The 21,386-nt window shown below is 38.1% G+C and overlaps 1 protein-coding gene across 1 annotated transcript in view; it reads left to right on the top strand.

Moving 5' to 3' along the window:
• The window catches only part of ITGBL1 (integrin subunit beta like 1), a 228,345-nt gene that overhangs the window by 189,493 nt on the left and 17,466 nt on the right, over window positions 1-21,386 (top strand). The window contains exon 8 of the mRNA XM_081307804.1: window positions 15,294-15,410. Coding sequence (XP_081163930.1) covers window positions 15,294-15,410 — 117 coding nt within the window. The remainder of the gene's footprint in view (window positions 1-15,293; window positions 15,411-21,386) is intronic.

The following is a 21,386-nucleotide window of genomic DNA, read 5'->3' as shown; positions in this document are numbered from 1 at the left end:
TCTTAGGCATGTGCCACTGCGCCCAGCTTGATATTCTTTTTAAACGGAATGCTTCCACTTATCTGGGGATAGTAGAGCAGGCTCACTTGTATGGCCATCTTTTGTTTTCTTGCAACCTGGTTTGCCTCCGAATGTCTCTGGCCTCTCTGGTGGCTCAGGATGTACTTATCCTGGGAGAGTGGAGGAGATGGTCAATGACTTTTCCCGTATGTCTTCCCACAATTTCTGAACTTTTAAACTATTCTCTTTTGCCTTCACAGGGAATATTCATTAGAATTTAAGAATATCTATATTTCCATAAGTCTGGATCACTAATGGCTACAGTAAATTCCATTATTTGGAAATGTATTTATATATTTAACAACCAGTCAATGGCAAGAAATGTTTCTCCATCTTCGTTTCTCTAGATAAGGAACTGATTCATAGGGAACCGCAAGCAGTTGACTTTCTGTTTGTGATGAAAGATGACAAGTTAAATATCTAAAGAGAAGTCAAATACAGTAGTATGATTTTTATACTTGCATTAAAAATTGCAAGTAATACCATGATAGTTACCATCAAACTCTAACCAAGTATACAGCTGACCAGACCCATCTGGAATATTTAACTGGAAAACAAGACTGGTAGTTATAGTTGGTGCAGCTTTGTTAATCTTGTTCTATGATTACATCTGAGACACTTTAGCGCTTTCCTAGTCAATCTCTTTGTGCAGTGAACAGGAAAAAATTAAATCCTTGGGAAGAAAAAATAACTTTCCCAGAATAGATGACAAAAGCAATAACCAAAATGGGAGTGTTGATTGCCTTTACAGTGCTTGGCCCACTTCAGCCACTTGGGTCAACTCTGTGTCTTATCCGAAGGCCTCCAATCGAGTTTACTACACCCTTCAACTTTGAGATTATTGGGTTTCTGGCATTTTCAGCTGTATAATTCCCAGGCTCTGCATATGTTTGATGGAATGTATTGATGGGATGGTTTAAATCTTGAGAATGATGCTAAAGAATGTTTTCCAAAATTGCATGTCAAATACATGAGTTGATATACACATAATTATTGATGAAATCTAATTTTTAAAAACACCACTGAGCTACATAGATAAATTATGTGTAGAATTTTACTTGTTATATTTTTAAATTGTAAAATTTCTTCTATCTTGAATCATTTCAAACTTCAAAAGATTTATGCAGAGTACCAAGAGCTTTTTGGCATGAACCACTTGAGAATAAGTTGCTCACACAAAAAGTTCCATCATCCCCAATTTCACACATATGTATACACAGACACATACATTCTCATTCATGTCTACACGCATATATATGCGATGTTCCTATCAGTGTTTCATGATTTGGGGAAGTCAGTGTTGGAAGAATCAGAAACAAAGATCAATAAAAATAAATCAGTAGAAAATATTGCTTTATGGTGAATTTTTCCTTCATTATTAAAGATTAACCTCATTGTTCTATATGAAAAATATATATTGTGTTTTATTTATGGATTTCATTGTCAATTTACATATCATATTTTTAAATCATCCCTGATTTGGGAATAAAGTCTACATTGTTTCAAAACAGTTTAATTAGTATTTAAGAAATGCGTATTATAAACATGACATAGTCACTCATGCTTTAAATTTTTTTTTTAAGTGTCAAAAACCAAGAATTTAAATGTGTCTCAGGCTGTTATACACCCTTCCTCCTTTGCCCAGATGAATCCATATTCAAGAAACACTCTCTTAGAACATTTATCTGGTTATACATCTTTCATTGGTGATGAGCATCGGTTGCCTGCGTCTCTCCTTTGGCATTTATCCCATGGAGGATTTTTATGGTAAATTAGAGTTAACATGTATTATTTATGACATGTAATCATTAAAGTCAATACCAACATAAGCCGGGATTTATAGAATTTGTGTGTGCCAATACCCAAAGCCTTGTTTTGGAAGCAGGACACTTTGCCATGCCTAAACATTGGGCCATTCCCAGAATTCAAGGAGGTTCTGAAGCTGATCATGGAGATTAGAACTCCACCTAACTGCCTATTTAACCTGACCTCACCTTTGTATTCCACAGTGTTTTCTTTCATTACCCAAATCTGGAGATCAGCAGGGGGACCTCAGACAGGTAGCCCCCAGCCTGTGCTCTGTCAGGAACTGCCCCAGGGCAAACTCAGTGGTGAGAGGGCCCAAGGAAGCAGTGGTCTTTGCTCTTGAGACTGGCAGAACTGAGGAGCATCTCCTCAAGTAAATTTCCTAGCCAGATGGCCCTGTGGTGTGAGAATCCCTGCCATCTTCCATCAGCTGCTTATCCTATAAAGTTCTTTCTTTAGCACCCCCTTGCCTCCTTACTGAGGCTCCCTGTGCTGCCTGCAGAGAGAGCCAGTTGCTCAAACTTTATTGTCTGCTCCATGGAGGGCTGCCCTGGTTCATTCCTCAAGCTGCACATTTCCTACCTCCGTCATTGAGTTTCCCACCTTGGACCTGTCAATTTGAGTTACATTTGTACATGAATATGATATTACTACCTACCTTCTAGGGGTTTTTAATTTCAAAGAAAATGGATGGTGAGTAATTTTAGTGTTGCTTTACAAAAAATCTTGAGGTTGAAATGATGAGATCACTGGATTTGGAAGGCTAAACATTCTTGGGATATTTTTCTTGTTGGTTTGGACAAGATGGAGATGATTGAGGCCTTGTGCTTCCCTTCCAGTTTTCAGAAAATTTTAGGACCACAACATTTGTGTAAATGTCTAATTTCTTACATAGCCCATAATTGAGCTTTCATAGTACACAATGATGAAGGTATTCAAATGGAAGGATTGACACTTATTTGTATTTTGAAGTCAAAAGTGACTGTTCCTTATCTAAGACTTGATGCATGATGACGGTGTGGATTGAATTGTATGAAGCTTCACTGCAGCTTTGAAAAGGAAGGTGCAGGTACCTCTTCACTTGGAAATGTCTGAAGCAAGATTACCTTATACTTGCCCCCCCAATATTTGTACTAAGATGAAATGGTACAGAATATTATAGTCCTCAAGTGTTTAATTCCTTCTCACAGAAATTTCAAGGGAACTTGGGATGCATTTGGCAGGTGCTTTTTCTAGTGCAATCAGGTTGCTATGGTAAACCTATTATTTTGGGCAGAGCAGGACAATGTTAGTGTAGTGCTAATCTCCTTTCTGTTTTATGTGAGCCTCTAATTACTCACCAGCTATTGAGCATGTACTGCAAGTATGATTTTACCATCTTAAAAAGTGAGAAAAAATTCAGGTCCTAGAGAGTTCCTGCTGTCACCACACTAGCAGGTACCTTTGGTGATACAGTGCTGTTCTTAATCTAATTCTGGATCAGGAAATACACATTTTATTTGTTTTATGGAAAAATGAAAGGAGAAAGGAAGTGAACAAACTTTATCTGAGCAACTGAAATCCAAGCTCCTAGCAGATGTGGTATTATAAAAAACATTGATAGTATCTAATCTTTGTGCTTACCACGGGCTAGGCCTGTACCATGCACTTTGTATGCATTATAACTTTATGATAATCCTTTGTGTGTTATTATTCCTGTTAACAATGATGAATGAGCCTTAACTTATTCCCCCAAAGAATCACTTTTACTGGTTGATGTGCCAAGATTAAAGTCCGGATTTATTTAAAGTCAGAGTCCATGTTTTCAATTGTATCATAAAACTGGTTTTCCCTTGCTAACCCTTGAAGCAACAAGTCAGGACCAGAATCCTCCTTCAGGCCTGCAGACTCCGTGTGCTCATGGACTTATATTTTTTCTCCCTGCTATTAAGAGTGTTTAAATGTACTTTATTTTGTGTCTTCCAGATAGGACACAATACTTAACCCATAGTTAATATTCACATTTCTGTTGAGTGAACGACAGAGCCTTGATCAAATTAATGTGCATACTCGAGGTTGATGAGTCCTGCTGAGCCCATGCTTGAACAAGAACATGTGTGTCTTCTCTGTATGGGGCAGGTCAGAGGTTAACGTCCCACCTGACCCGCTCCGAGCTGCACAGAGGGTAGAAGGATGCATTTGTGAGTGGGCATGCAGGGGCGTGCAATAGGGTGAGTTGCTGCGGGACCAAGTGAGGGGAGGAGAGAATCAGAAGAAGGAACAGGAGGAAAAGAAGGCAGGGAAGGAGAAAAAGGAGGAAGAGACACATAACCTCAAAAGCAAGCGCTGTCACCTTCGTAATGGCACATGGTTAACTATCCCTTTAAGAAAGCTCACCTGTAGCAGAGATGGTCACCTTTCCAGGAGCAGTGCTTCTGGAGTTCCAGTTTCATTAGCAGCAAGTCACCCAAGAATTTCTAACTGTTAAAAAGGGAGACAAGCGTAGCTTTGTAAATGATTGAGGAATAGAGGACCTTTGTGTCCCCTCCCTCGGGGGTCTTCAGAGGTGATGTTTGCACCTCTCAATTTGCTGTGCCACCTGGAGCAGATCACTACTACCTTCCTCTCAGAGCTTCTGTTTCATGTGTGCAAATCCAGGCCCAGCTGGACTTCACTGACCTTCAGGAACTTTCTATCTCTATTCCAATTTTGTGAAATAATTAAAAGATTATTTTACTGTGGCTGCACCCCGGCAGTTTATAATGATAAAACCAATGAAATTAATGAATAATATCTTGATATTTCAATTCATAAAAATGCAAATGAGGCATCCTACATTTTGTAAAGGTCTCAGCTATTCTTTTTTGATGTTTCCTAAAGGCAGTCTGTACTGATCCTATGAGTAGAAGGAAAGGTCTACTTTCTTTCTCACCCAAGGATTATGAACACTCCAGTCATATTCCAGTTTAATATTTATGACTTATACTTTTATATATATTTGTTTCATTCCTTAGAAATTTATTTGATTGTAAAGAGTTAAGTAACAGGACAGATTATTTTTGATATGCAGCTCACCAATTATATCAAACTTACTTTCTGAATAGTGCATTCTGCCCAGGAAATGGATGTAAGGGATTATTTATGGCCATGTGAACGATCATGAAGTGTTCACACGTGGTGGTCCAGAGAGGGAAGAATGACAGGATCCCAGCAGCTCCTGTCTCTCTGCTCCCCTCTCAGCAAGCTTTCACCCCTGGAAAGAGCCATTGTCCTCACATCCGTGGTCATCCCACTTACCGCCTTCTTGAAGTTTGCCTACTTGCGTGTGTGTTCTCATACACTCTGGTGTTCAGACTTGCTTGTTTTAGCAAGTATGCATGATGTTGTGGGTGACTTCTTGCACTCTCCGATATGTTCTTGAGAGTCATGTGTTTCATGCGTTTGTAATTCTTTCTTCTAATTGTGACATAGTGTTCCACTTAGGACTCTGACTGATGTGTGATTATTCTATGATGGACAAACATTTGGGACATTTCTCCTTTGACACAATTAGTGATGGCATTGCTGTGATTATTCTGGAACATCTCCCGGTACATAAATATATGCTTTTCTCTAGGGAATATAGCTAAGAATTGAATTGCTGATTTTAAGATCATGTATATCAACTTTACTAAATAAGGCTAGACAATCCTCCAAAATATTCTTCCAATTTATACTTTGAATCTCTGTATAAAGACATGCCTTGTATTTCCAAACCATTGCCAATGTTTATTATGGTCTGTTTTTAAATGTTTGCTCATTTGATTGATTTGGAGTAGAATCTCACTGTGTTTCGGTTTGCCTTTCCTACGTGAATAAGAAGAGGAACATTTTTTTCTATATGTTTACTGGCCATATCAGTCTCCCATTTGCAGAAGGGCCCACTCAGTTTCCCTGTCCACATCTTTAGTGGATTGCATATATTTGTTATTGTCATAGTCCTTTATGTGTTTTGGAAATAAGACTTTTAAACGTATTGCTGATAGCATTTCTCATTCTGTTGGCTCAACTTTCAACCATTATTAAAGTTCTTAATTATAATTTGAATCATTAATATTTTTATTTCATAGTTATTTGCCCAAGCCCAGTTTGTGTGAAAGACCATCATTCCTTTATTGACCTGCAGTGCCACCTTGTCTAAATTGAGTGTTCATCTATGCTAGGGTCTGTTTCTGGATTCTCTGTTCTATTCCACTCAGTCTCTCCTCACAATAAAACCCAACTTCCTCAATTACTGCTTCTTCATATCTGTCAGAAAATATTCTTGTTCAACAGTGTTTTGGTTGTGGTGTTTCTCATTTCCACATGAATAATAGACTGGCTTTTAATGTTTCAGAGGTCCTGGTAAGATTTTGATCATGATCACATCGAATAGAGAGAGTCAATTTGGAGATATGTAAAATTTAATAAGATTGAATAACATACAGTACCTCTTCACTTATTTGAGTCTCCTTGAAATTGTTATTGTTTAATGTCAGTATATAAATATGCAATTGATGTTCATGCATATGTTTTGTATGTGGCAGCTAATATGCTCTTAATAATGCAAACTATTTAATAGCATTTTGCATTTTCTATATTTTTGTATTTACTTTTCTATGAAGTAACAATGTTTGTTTTTCCTTTCTATTTCTTATATTAGTGGGTTTTTTTCCTCACCATATTCCACTGGTAAAATTATCTAGTGCAAAGTGGAATAGAACTGATGAGAGAGTTAACTTTCTTGTTTCTAATCTCAGAGTATCTTTCCATTTTTACCATTAGCACGAACAACCAAATTATTATTAATTAAGTTGATGCATTTAAAATTTTTTCCTCTTTCTTCCTCTGTCTTTTCTTCTTTTTTTCTCTAGAAATATAATTTATTTACTGCCACAGGATGACATTGTATTTGGTTGGATAATATACAACTGATGACAGTTGACCATTTCATATGGTTCAGTTTTATCTGATAGGATAAATCCTGTCATTTAGAGAATAAAATGTGATGTGATATACTTTTCAAAGATTATGTTGAGATAATTTTTGAAGGTAGTGCATTTTAGTGGGTGTGTTCCTCAGCTTCTCACTGCTGTGACCAAAGTACCTAACAAGAACAACTTGGAGGAAGAAGAGTGTATTTGGACTCATGTTTCAGAGTTCTCAGTCCATGGCTGGCCAATTCCATTGTTCTGGGCCCAAGGTGAGGCAGAACATCATGGCAGAAGGGTGTAGTGGAGGAAAGCTTCTTAGCTTATGACAGTTGGTAAGCAGAAAGCAAGCAAGAAACAAGAGGGAAAGTTATAATCCTCAAAGCCACACACATGGTGATCTACTTCCTACAGTCCCACCTTACCTATCTATAGGTACCACCCAATATTCCATTCAAATAATTAATCCATCTGTATGGATCCCCTGATTAAATTGCAGTTCTTATAATCTAATCATTTCACCTCCTTTATTAGAATAAGAGCTTTGGGGGGAATCCTCATATCCAAAACATAACAGGAGAAATGATGTCATGATTTATACAGGCGAGGTCAGGAATGGGAAGAAATCAATATGCAATTGCTAGTCATTTGGTAAACGCATGACATACATCTGATTACGGTGCTTACATATATATATATATATATATATATATATATATATACACACATAAATAGTTATGTTTTCATAATCTACATGAATATTACTTTATTTCAAACTTGAAAATATTTCATTAATTTAAAAACATTAAATAGAATTTTAGTTGGCACTGCATTGCTTTAATATATTAATTCAGAAAATGAACTAGACATTTTCTTTCCATTGAATAACAAATCATGTCCTTTTAACATTTGCAAATCTCCTCTTATGGCCTTCAGTGTGACTTTATGGTGCGTTGCAATGGACATTCATTTATTTCACGTTTGCTAATGTTCTTGTACATGGTGCAATTTTTCATTATGTTAGATTCGGTGACTGTTAGTACAGAAAAAATCATTCATTTCTGTATGTTGAGTTTTTGCCAGTCAATTTTCTACAAGTTACTATTTTAATGCAGTTGTAATTTTTTATCTTGCGTATAGAAACACACCATCTAATAATGATAATATTAGTTCTTTACTTTTCTATCTTATTTTTACTAAATTGCACTTAAAATATAATTATGATTATTATAAGCATTTTTTAGTCATCTGATTTAGATCAGTTCTGGTAACCATAGTGAGTGATATTGCATGAATGGGTTATTATGTATACCTATTCAAATTATTAAGCAGATTTATAAACCAGCCTGTATTCATAGGATTGGTCTAGGCTAATGATATAATTGAGCGTATTCATCATGTAAGATAGTTATGGAATCCAAGGGACGGGATGAGGTTTGAGAACTAAAGAGGAAAGAAGGATGTGGGATGGATTTGGGGCCATCCAAGATTTGGGTATTTATTTGAGGATGAGAAAACCAGCAAAATAGTCTCAGCAGAAGTACTTAGCACCTGATAATCACTCGTGGAAGGATATATTTCAAAAAAAGGGGGAGGGATAACTCTCTTCTGAGAAGCTCTATGAGGTGGTACAAAGAATTGATTGCTGGGTTTGGGTCACAGGAGACCTGGCCAAGTAAGTAGTGATGTCCCCAGAGGATTGCAATGTGCTGAGATGAGAATGGAGTTAAGAGAGTAACAACATGTTTTGAGACATTTGCTGTGAATTATACTTTTTTGCTGTGATTTGTTCATCACTGTAACCAAAATAACTGACAAGAACAATTTAAAGGAGAAAAAAAAATTATTTTGTCTCAAGGTTTCAGAGGATTCAGTCATGGACAGCTATCGCTTTGGTCCTGAGGTGAGGTAGAACATCATGGTGGAAAGGCATTGGAGAGGGACAGCTTCTCATCCCATAGAAACCAGGAAGCAGATAGAGAGGAGGGGTCTGAAGGGAATATGAATCCTCCCAGGGAACACCACAGTGACCTGCTTCCTCCAGCTACACCTCAACTCTCAGAGAGATTCAGCTATGGAAGGATTAACCCATCAAATGGATTAACGATGAAGTCAGAGCCTTCATGATCCAATCATTGGGTAAAATTTCCACTTCAGAATCTTGCTGAATTGGGAACCATGCTTCCAATGTAAGATTTTGGGGAACATTCCAGATCCAAACCAGAGCACAATCCAAGGTGCTTGCTCACTTTCACTCATCCTCTCCTGCCAAGCAGACCACCATGCTGTCTCAGATTAGAGTAAGGAAGTTCTTGCTAAGCCTCCCTATCTTCCTCCTCCTTGCTCTTTTAACTGTCTTTGAGATTTAATTTCTCCTATATGCTACTAATTCAGAGAGAAAAACATAATTTTCAAAGATTATGTTGAGATGACCTTTGAAGGCAGTGCAGTGTTAGTGGGGAGGATGTCATAATCTACATAGGTGAGTTCAGGAATCATTTGATAAACCCAGAGCAGAGTTTCATTGCCACTATCATTTCCACATATAAATTAGTCAATATATGTAAAGCTGCTCAAAAATATTTATAACATTTTGAAATTTTGAATTCCTTTATTGATGAGTGACTTTAAGATTTTGAGATACTTACATGTAAGATTAAGGTTAGAATGAGAGAATGCCCCCACACATTTTAGCTATGTATTTTATAAAACAATTATTAAAATATTTTGATCTTTCATATACTAGTATTAATTGTATTAGTTTCATACTACTAATAATTTTTATTATGAGGTCAGTAATATTGCTCACAGCATGTGTTTGGTATTTGGTAATATAATCATTCTTCAACATTTTTATTTGTAGTTAATTAATACCTAGTGAAATGAGATAAGCTTTATAGAGAAGATACAAATGTGTATCTTTTGTTTAATAGTATACTCCCATATCTCAGTACTTTGAAAAACAGATTGTTTTATTTAGAATAGTTTTTTAGTTATACATGGATACAATATCTTTATTTTGTTGGTTTATTTTTATGTGGTTCTGAGGATGGAACCCAGTGCTTCATATGTGCAAGGCAAGTACTCTACCATTGAGCCACAACCCCAGCCCACAAAACAGATTCTTAATAAATATTTGTCGAATTTCATATAAGAAATATTTTTAGGCAAAATAATTAGAATTTTTAAATTTTAATTTGACTCTTGTGGAAAAACGCACACCGTTAGGTAAACATGTAATGCCTTTGAAAGAAGATTTTTTATCTTAACCTTATATTTTAATGATTGTGGGAAAATATAAATTTGAATTAAACATATTTTAGCTATGCACATCTGTGCATTTTGTAAATGTCTTGACTTAGAATTTTTCTGTAGTTTGCATGTGAAATGTCAAATATGAAACGTGTAAAATGTATTTAATTAGCCCTCTCCATATCTACCTTAGTTCATTATTCTTCTTTGCTATTGTATAATAAGCTTTAAAATATAATCTACAGGGATTGCTGTCCTTTGCAAAAGTAATTTTGGAGTGATTTTTTTATGTGCTTGAAAACTATATACATTATTAAAATTTAATAGGAGTATGTAACCAGCATAGAGAAATTTTAGACAAGTTTTGGTTGAATTATATTGATGGTGACAGAATTAGTTTCTTCTCACATAGTTATCTCCATGTTCCATTCTCTCTATTCCTTCATTTCTAAAATATTACTTGATTTATTTTTATTGCTTTGAATGTCTCTGTTCTTAGATTTTGTTCACACTATGTAACATAAAATAACGTTTATTAGTGCTTGAAATGCAGGCTTGGAAAATCTTTTGTTCTTATTCATGAGTATGTTAATTTTAGAGTTATTTGAGAAGACACAGTTACAGCTCCATATCCTTAAAACAATAATTAAGATAATGGCAGTAATACCATTTAGTAAATAAAGGAAGGACCTTGGGCTTCCAATCTTGTCTGGACAGGGAAGACCACAAATGTGGATGTCATTCTTTCCTACATCAAAGGGAAACCTCACTGCTGATTTGGACTATGAAGACCTCACTCTCTATGGTAAGGTTCAGATGCTAAGTTATCCAGTTTAAAATTCATGCTCAGTTCTCTACTAGTAGTGTAGACAAAGTACTATGGGTCAGAGAAAGGGATCCATTCTTCCAGGTAACAAAACAGGTAAACTGGTAAAGAAGGCTTCATGAGGGAAATCAGATTGCTAGGTAAGAATTCCCAGAGGGTGGTAGAATGCACAGCACAGAGAAGCAAGGCACATAGCAGAGTCTCCAACTGGGATGCTCTTGGAAGGGCAAGTTAGACCAAGAGTGCAGAACTCTGTTGAGGAACTCTGTTCCCTTTCCCCTTTCTTTGAACTTCAAGGAAAAGATCCTTGAACTTCCTTGCAGAAAGATTCATGAAGATTGTATACATGTACTTTGTACAACATGTTTTGAAATAGGTATACATTATGGAATAGCTAAGCCAAGCTGATTAATATATGCATTACCTCCCAGAATTATCAACGTTTTGTGGTGATACCATTCAAAGTCTACTCTCACCAGTTTTCAAAATAGGATACATTGTGAGAATAATCAGATGTATGTTATAAGGAGGTAGATTGTGTGAAATTTGTAATTGAAAGAAGAATGATTAAATAAAAGAAGAAAAGAACCAAGTATGTCACCACTTTTTGCAGTCAGTGACAGATTGGACGACAGTGCCTTTCTCCCAGATAAAGGACCTATGAAGACAAGTAGTAGACTTGTGAATGAAGATAATGAATTTGCTGGGGGAACAGACTTACTTGATCTAACTGGGAAATGCAAGTGAAGGTATTCAAGCAATTGGAAATTCATATGTGTTCTGGGAGAAACAAACATAATTCCTTGCATGAAAGCTCAGGTATTGTGTGAATATTAGTAAACTATTTACACATGATTTTTATTTACTGCATCTGTTCAATAAATATTGATTCAGAACCTTATGAAGACATGAAAAGTGAATTGATTTTGTTGTATTTGATGAATGACTAGTGGTATATATATATATATATATATAATGGAGTTTATTTGGTCAGAAAGAAGAACAAAGTTATGTCACTTGCAGGAAAATGGATGAAACTGGAGACCATATGCTAATGAGGTTAACCGACTCAGGAAGTCAAGGTTCATATGTTTTTCTCTTATATGTGGAAGTTAGAAAAAAGGAAAGAAAAGGACCTCATCAAAACAGAAGAAGCCAGTAGACTAGAAGAAGTGGATCTTGGGAGAGAGGAAGGGAGGTAAAGGCAGAGTATGAGGGATTGAAATAGACCAAACCCTGAATTGTACATGTGTGAGTCCATTATGATGTAAGATTGCAATGCACCGATGAAATGTTGTATTTGTGAGTGTGCATAAGAAGGTGCAGGTGTCATGGATTTGGTGAAATTTACTTGACCCATTGAAGGATGGTTGAATTTACCTGGCAGGTATATGATAAGGTTTGTTTTTCTGGACCCAAGTGGAAGAGATTTTTGGTAGTCAGAGAAGTTGTGAATAGAGACAGCAAAATAATACACCTTAAAATGTGACTGCATGAGGAATGTACTCTTTTTCACTCTTTATTTACAGTAAATTAGCTTTTTCTGATTTTTTTTTTGCCTTTCCATTAGAGGTGATTATATTCTTTCAAATGTACTACACTCACATGCATAAAGTTGATTCAGCTAATACTTGCTATAAGATGTCTTAAAAAAAAAAAAAAGAAAATGAGACTCCAGTCGATACATATCAAAGAGGAATTGCAAATGGTTAATTATTTTCTGACACTTGGAAAAGATGTGAAATACAGTTCACAGGAAAAGAAAATGTTCCTTGGACAGAATATTAACACTTTAATGCCCAACTTTATACAAGAAATGTGAAAAACAGAAACCATCTATGGTAAAACCAATGAAATGGCTGTATCTCAACACAGATGTCAATATTTAGTTCATTCTTCCCAAAGAAGCACAGAAGCCAATGATGCATATTCAGAAAAATCGCCATACGCCTTAAAATACGAATAAATTTTCACCATAAATGCATCTGACCTGAAATGTAAAAATGGATCCGCCTGTAACTGGGAATGTGTTCCCTCTCAGGACTGATAGTGATGGTTCCCACCTCTGTCTGTGGGGAAACAGTGAGCCAACAGGTCCGCACGGGTGGTGGCCCTGAGTTTAGCTCTTTCCCTCTGCAGTCAGCATTACTGGGATTGTTCACACGTCCACCCTGACGGTGGCCAGATGCTTACTCACTGAGAAAATCTATCCCAACCCTCCCACTAACTGGGGTCCAGTCAGCTGGCCTCAGGCAAGTCATTCCGCCCCAGTTTCTTCATCTCATCTATTATATAAATAGGAGGGATGTCATGGAGCCACCCGACATCTGAAAAAATTAAATTAAATGTACCAGTGTATTTTTCCAGAGAGAATCTTGGGTTTTGCCTGCTAGCGTTCTTTTTAAATGTAATTTGATTTTTTAATTGACAAAATATATATTTATTGTGTACAACGTGTTTCAAAGTAGGTACAAATTATGGAATGGCTAACTTAACATACACATTTCTTCACATGCTTATCAACAATGTTTTGGGGTAAGACCACTTAAAATCTACTCTGTTCACGATAAAAGACAAAGGTTTCTGTCTTTTATATTTCTTGTACAAAATTGGGCATTAAAGTGTTAATATTCTGTCTTAGAAACATGTTTTGGGGTGAGACTGCTTAAAATCTACTCTCTTTAGTAAAATGGTAGTCAGTGTGTGGTATTATATTTCAAAATACAATAGATTGTTCTAGCCTAAGTCACCATGGTGTTGCAGATCTCTTGAACTCCTGGATAACTGACATTTTGTAGCTTGTGGCCAATGTCTCTGAAACCTGAACCCTACATCCCCCCAGTTAAGGGTCTTGATTGCAAACTACAGAAACCAACTTCAATAACTAGGATTTAAAATAAAAAGGATTTTCTTCAGGCTCAGAGTGCAAGCTTGTACAATCTGCCACTGAGGAAACCCATGGAAGCAAGGGCACTGCTGGGCGCCAGTCCCAGAGCTGTCCCTTCTAAATGCTGTCACTGAGTACTGAGCTCCTCCACCCTGCATGCTTACAGCTGTGCTGTGGTGCTTGCTGCTCAACATCAGAGCTGAGCCTTTCCTTCTGCCTTCAAGATTAGGAGCCCATGATTCTTGACCAAAAGTGCCTGTCCAGTGTGTCCCCATTCTGGCCACCAAAGGATAGAGAATATCATGGGGGAGGGGACCCTGCCTCCTGCTGAAGATGACACCACCTTCTCCCAGGAGGAGATGAGCTGGGGCCACCAGAACACCCCTCTCTCTTGCCTTCTCCTTCTTCAGATTCTCCCAGGGACGCCAACCCCCCACTTCTGTCAGGGAAGAGTCTGAATCGCTGCATTAGATTATCTGTAATTACAGCTATGAAATTATGCGATTCTAAATACCAATTTTTATTTCCTCCATCATCTTCCAACTCTGAATTTCCTGAACAAGATACAAATGCAGCAATAGAATGACTAAGAGCTTTGCAGGGTCAGCCTGAACATCTTTGGCTCATTTCAGTGGGTGTGTAATTATGATGGTTGGGCTACTGACAGAGAGTAACAGATGTCTCGGAGCACTGTCACCCAACTGAATTTCTGGCAAACCAAGAAGATTCCCCAGAAGAAATTTTCTTTCTCATGTAGCCTCTGCTGCTGTGCTGAGATTATATTCAGATGCAATATGGCTTAATAGCTAGGTGCGTAATCCTGAAGGTTAATGAGAACGGATGTGAGTGTTGATTCTGTCCCTTATTTTCTGGTTCTCCAGGAACAGTGGCTGTGCCTCAGGATGTCTCAATTTCCTGTTTAGTAAAATGGTAGTCAGTGCGTGGTATCATAAAAACAAAATGACATAGTGCAAGGAGTTATAGCGATACACAGTGACAGCTCAAGCAATAATGATAAAAATCATCATGTTACTAGTTGAGGAATGGTCTAGCTATGAGCCCAACTCATTCCAAAAAAAAAAAATGTTTGTACTTTTAAATCTTAAGTTTAACATAATAAAGATCTTTGGGAATATTCCGCATTGAAGTAATTCCATGAACTATGGAATCAACCATTTGCACAGATCACTCAAATACCACATTGAAAGGTAACAGTGACCATTTTTTTTTACCCCCATTAAAAAGATATTTAAAAAGAGTACATTATATTAAATTATGCCCAAGTATATAAATTGCTTCAATTATTTTAAATGGTACCATTAAACTGAATTTAATATGAAGTAGCCAGAAAGTTTGATAATGGGATTATTCTTCAAAGATGTGTTCAACAAAAGTAGGGTAGACGTTATGAAGGACTTCTGAGCTGGCCTTTGTCACAGCTACTCCCCACATCCTGGGCATTTGTGCTTGTTTTCATGAATCCTTTGATTCCGTGATTCTCCTAATCAGGGTGCCCTTTCTTTACAATTTTCAGGCAAATGTGAATGTGGAAAATGCACGTGCTACCCGCCAGGAGACCGCAGGGTGTATGGCAAGACCTGCGAGTGTGACGATCGCCGCTGTGAGGACCTGGACGGTGTGGTCTGTGGAGGTTGGTGATGGGCCCCGCAGCCTCTTGCTGTCTGCATGCCACTTGTTGTCCCTGCCTTTCTATCTTCCTTGCCCCTGTTTTATAGTGCTGTTAAAAAGAGGAAAAACAAAAAGCATTATCACATTAGACCTAAAGGCAACACACAGTTAGATTCACTGTGACCTTTATGTCCTTGAACTCTTGATGTAGGGGCATTGGAAAATACACAGTAATGGATCATTGAGTCTGAACTATGTACAAAGTACAGTGATATTTGTTATCACAGTTAAAATATTTTGATGGACGTTAACATTTTATCATGGTTTTATGACTTCACTCATAAACACTGATAGAGGAAGTTTTATCCTACAAACTTAGAAAAAACACGCCAAGTTTATGCTCTACAAAATCACAGGTGATAGATGCACCATTTCCATGATAGCTCTTGGACCAAACTTGAGATTACAGAAAATAATAAACTGTCCAGAGAAAGAATGAGGCAGATGGACAGCAGTCAGCAAAGTAGCAGCAAAAATGTGAGTCTCAGAAAGAGACGCCCACCTGAGCCTCATCCAGGAGGGAATGGGTGTCACAGTCTCGTATCTCAGTCTTCAGATGATTCATATTGTAGAGACTGATGGGTGCAAGCTATTTCTCCTTAGGGTTTTCAGTACGATTGAACTGGATGTGTAATCACAGTAAAAAAATGTAATTGCATCTCTCCAAGATAATTATTATAAGTACATGGGGCAATATATTACTGGGAAAACCCCAAAGGTATATCCTATGTTCAGAAGAAAGACTAGGGGATCATCTGTCTCTATCATCCATCTGACACCTGTGTCATCTCTCTCTTCTCTCCTTTCCCAACTGTAAAACACTGGACAATTTTATGGGAAATATTTTCTTCTTTTCTTTCCTGTGAGATGGGACATGAGGAAAAGCCCTTTTAAATATCCGCGGTGCTGGAGGTTTGTCTTATGCTGTGCATCCATCCTAAGAGATCACTTCTACTCTCTTCATTTCATATATGGGAATTTGAGTGAGGCTGGAGAAGCTCATGCTCCCTAACTAAAGAGTGGCAGACCCAGGACATGAGCTCTGCTGTGTAGATCAGATCAGTCCCTGGGCCTCAGTGACATCAGACTGTCCACATTATATCAACATTATTTTTAGGTTAGTTCCTCCCTTCACTAGTATTGGTTACCAGAATTGTCTATGCATATTGTAGTTATTTTTGTTCATAAAGCACAGAATATATATTAATTCATTTAATTTTCACAACATTATATTATATATAATGAGTCTGAACTATGAGTCTGAGACAGTGGGACACCTGGAAGTTCCATATGCTTGTCTGGTTCTCTTGTTCTTGTTGTCCTTCTCTCTGTTGTGCAGTGTTTAGTTCTCATGGGCCTCTTGGCCCAACATTTTGTGACTTGGTAGGAATGGTTAATTCTGTAAAAACCAGTTAAATCTCTATACCCATCAGATCATGTGTTTTCCTACATAAAACTATTTATGTCCAACTTTGGGGAATAAATAAAGTAAAAACAAATCAGCCTTCCTATTAGATGAGATCAGATGTTGATTGGGTGAGACAGCAGCTCACAAAGTGTTCCTATTTTACCAATTTTCTGCTGTTATGGTTTGAATCTGGAATGTTCCCCCCAAATCCCATGAGTTGGGCAATTCCATGATGTTCAGAGTTGAATTGATTGGATTATCAGGACTTTAACCTCCTCGGTGGATTTGAAGGATTAATAATTTGATTGGACTCATAGGCAGATGGGGTATGGCCTGAGGAAGCAGGTTCCCTGGTCCCTGGCCACTTTCTGTCTGTCTCTCTGTATCTGTGCTTCCTGGCTGCCACGAGTGAGCAGTGCTTCTCCACCACACCCTTCCACCATCATGCGCTGCCTCTCCTCAGGCCCAGAACCATGGAGTTGGCTCTCTATGGATTAAAACCTCTGAAGCCATGAGCCAAAATAAATCTTTCCTCCTAAGTTACTTTTGTCAGGTATTTTGGTCACAGCAGCATAAAGCTGCCTAATGTGTTGGTGCTGCAAATCCAATGGATCCACAGTGTCCATCTTTGCAGAGCTCCTTGGAACCTCAGGGATGGACCTTCATGAACCAGACTTGTGAAGTACAGTACATAAAGCAGAACACCAGTCACTTGATTTGTAGCGTGAAGTGGAGTTTGGAACTCTGTAGCGAAACCCTATAGGAACTCAGGTGCTGAGACAAGGATTTGGCTGTGCTTTATGGAAAAGGTGCTGGGAATGCTGGTGAGAGAGCTGTGGCAGGAAGGAGGAAGCAGTCTATGAAACTCACGTGGTCAGTGCAGTCACATGGTCACCTTGGGCTTCAACTCAGCACAGGGTTGAAGCTCTGGGATCCTGTGTGAGACACAATCCTTAAGTATCTATCAGGGTTCCCTAATGACCATTTCTAGCAGGTGTTTATTCCCCTGCCACATCAGCACGCCTTACAGGTGTGTTCTTAGAGCATGGTCCTGTGTCTGGCAAAGGCTTTGTGGCACCTAGTGGGAGTCCCTGAACAACAAGGATGAAGGGATGCATGCGAGTGTGTCCTGACTGCCACTGCCACAATATCCTTTCCAAAGGAACACAGTCATGTGTCGGAGGGCCTGGGAGTGTTCTCTGGGTCCTGCAGCACACACTCACAAATTCTTATTCTTTGAACACCATCTAGATTTTGACAGCTGTCCCGTCCACTCTTACCCAGGAGTTAACAATAGGTTAGACAATATCCATAGACAAGCTGTCAACCTGATCCTTGTAAAACCTTGATTAAAATTTAGTAGATACTGATTCAAACACACAGAGACTGTTTCCTTGGGGGTTGCTGCTTCGGTGGTGCCATGGAACATAACTGTCAGAGGATGAACTTATTTGCAAGTCCAGGTGGGTCTTTGCCTGGCTCCTATGTAGCAGAAGAGAGTGATCCTCCTGCAGCCGGTCAACATAACCAGACATGCAGACCATCTTGAATCACTACCATCAGGTTACTTCTTAGTCGACTTCTTAAACTAACTCTAAGAACCACATATTTATTTATTTTGTACTTTAGATTTTAACGAAAGCATTTTATCAACCCAAAGATCTTTGGATACTTAATTCTTTTCAAGTTTGTAAAGGAAACAAGTACTGGATATTTCCCTTGAAAATATTTCATATTATTATTATTATTATTATTATTAAAATTTACTTTGATTCTCTAATGATGCCTCTGAAAAATTTGGGGTTAGGATGACACCAATATTTAAAAAGATTGTTTATATGTAACAACGTGTGCTTCACTTACCTTGTTCTGGCTCACAGGAGTCCCTTAAGTAACTGACTCAGGTAAGAGCCCAGAACCTTGCACTCTGCCATAGACTTGACACCAGGCCTGTGCACACACTTTTGCACACTCCTCCGAGTCCTGTTGCTCGGACAGGGATAATTCCTGGAAAGAGAGATGCTTCACAACAGCCTGGTCAAGTTCATCATGAGAAATACAGAGGTAGGAATGGCACATAGAACTCAGCATCCCATTCCGGTGCTCTGCGGAGCACTCCTCCACAACAAAAGCCCAAGACACAGTCAGTTCTTGATCTTTTTGGTAGTTACATTCTAAAAGGTCACCCTGAACACTGCGATAACACCGCATCAGTTCCTGCCTGTGGTCACAATGTTTGCATCAACTGATCAATAATGAAGTGTTTTACTTATGTTTCTGGGTAAAGACACGTTATCTAATACATAATTGATTCATTAGCATTGAACTCAAGGCCAGCATCTCTATAAACTCAGGCCTGAAAAAGGCTGATATAGCACATGTATTTTCTCTGCAAGGCATGTCACAGCCTTCTTGAACTTAGAAACCCTGGGCAGCACTTCAACACTGTGCCTGGGGCCACCTGACACCATCAAAAAGCATGAGAATGTGAAAAACATAAACCATGAGAAAGACACATATTTAGGACAGAGCTGGAAAAGGATGGTGGAGCGTGACCCTCTTTGATTTTAACTGGGAATGTGAGGCACAGGCAAGTCAGGTATTTCACCACGCTACTGAGTTCTCAAATGCCTGGGATGGCTCTGCGAGTATGGTTTTAGTGTTGCAAATCAGTGTTTGTGAATGAGTGAAGTTGTAAATATAAAATCTGGGATTAGAGAAAATCAACTGTAATTCATATTAAACTGCACTGGAAAGGATACCAGTGCTTCTCACTTTAGCTTTGCACTTACCTGCAAGTTGTGGTTTCTTTAAGGCAGCTGGTAAAGATAATGTGGTTTTAATTCCTCTATTTTCTGCTCATTGCTTTATGGAAAGGATTATAGGGGCCTTGGCTATTATGGTATTGAATTCCTTCTAGGCCGTGGCTATCTTTGCAAAGAAAATAAAAGGGACATTATATTATTGAGCATGTTTCAATCCATAGCAATTTTAGCAGTGAAGTATACAACATAGCAAACCAAATGGTAAGGAGGTCACAAATTCCCATGCTTGTCTTAAGCATTTACTTAGCATATTGACAGTGCATCAGGCTGAATCCAGGTTTTCTTGGGTACATCCCTGCTCTTCCTGAGGCCCCTTACTATATTTAGGGCCTCAAGAAATTGATATAACCTCTATTTTTCATCTATAAAATGATAATAACATATCTTGTAGGAAGGATTGTTGTGAGATTAAGGAAATTGATGCATATTAAAATATTAAGACAGTACCTAGCACATAAGTGTGCCATACATATATAGATCACCTTACATATATTAGATACATATATTAGATCACCCTTATTAAATATATATACAGAAAGTGCAATGTACAATTTAGCCATATCTGTGATGGTCTGGTCTTCAGTTTTGGATGGCATGGATGATTATACCTTTCTGTTCTTTTTGTATGAAATAGATTTTCTTCTTATGTGTAAAACCTAAGCTGCCAAACCAAAACAGCAGAATACCATCCATCTCCATAGTGTTTAAGCAGCTCTTGCTAAATAGTGCACCTTCTATGGGGAAGGGAAGCTTTCTGTGGATCTGCTCAAGTGTTCAGGGGCACCATTAGGAAGACATAGGCCATCAGGAGTCCTCAAGCCACAACATTTCCATATTCCTCAGTCGATATAAAAAAATCCAGTCACACACAAAAAATTCTGTCTTGTTTAGTACATGTTTTAGGCAGCTTTTCCACCACTGTGACCAAAAGACCTGACAAAAGCAATTTTAGAGGAGGGAAATTTTATTTGGGGCTCACAGTTTCAGAGGTCTCAGTTCATACATGGCTGCTTCCTTTGTTCTGGGCATCCTGTTGGAAGGGCATGGATGTGGAAAGCAGCTTAGGACATAGCAACCAGGAAGCAGAGAGAGTGCTCTGCTTCCAGGGACAAAATATATACCCCAAATTTACTCCCCAAGGGACCCATCTCCTCATCCATATCCCACTTGCCTAGTTACCACCCAGTTAATCCTGATTAGTGGATTAATGCACTGACTAGGTTAAAGTCCTTATAATCCAATCATTTCACCTCTAATCTTTCTGGCATTGTCTCACACATAAGCTCTTGGGGGACATCTAATATCTAAACTATAAATCTGTCAATCTATTTCTAACTATAAATATATCAGTCTATTTCTATCTATCTATTTCTATCTACAAGATATATATATAATGCCATTGCCTCTGATTTGTATGCTTCCCTTTCTCTTGGGTTAGTCCATGGAAACTTGCTCTGTTTCTCACCATTCTGCATCACTGACTCTGCCTGAGGTTAGTTGGACTAGTTGCCCAAATCATAGGCAATTTAAGTTCTCATTCCATGTGACCACCACTTCTTAGCATAGGGGTGTAGCTTACACCTCCCTAAATCCCCATGAAATGTCACCCTCCCTGGGCTTCAGGCACACCTTCCAACGTATTTCTTTTCTTGTGTTTTTTAATTTTATTTCTTCATTGCTTTTTGTTGCTCACATGCAGTAACTT

Source organism: Spermophilus citellus (assembly GCF_964194105.1).
Source record: "Spermophilus citellus genome assembly, chromosome: 1".
NCBI lineage: Eukaryota > Metazoa > Chordata > Mammalia > Rodentia > Sciuridae > Spermophilus > Spermophilus citellus.
The sequence above is the reverse complement of the archived record's forward strand: the minus strand, read 5'-3'. Positions and strand labels throughout refer to the sequence as shown.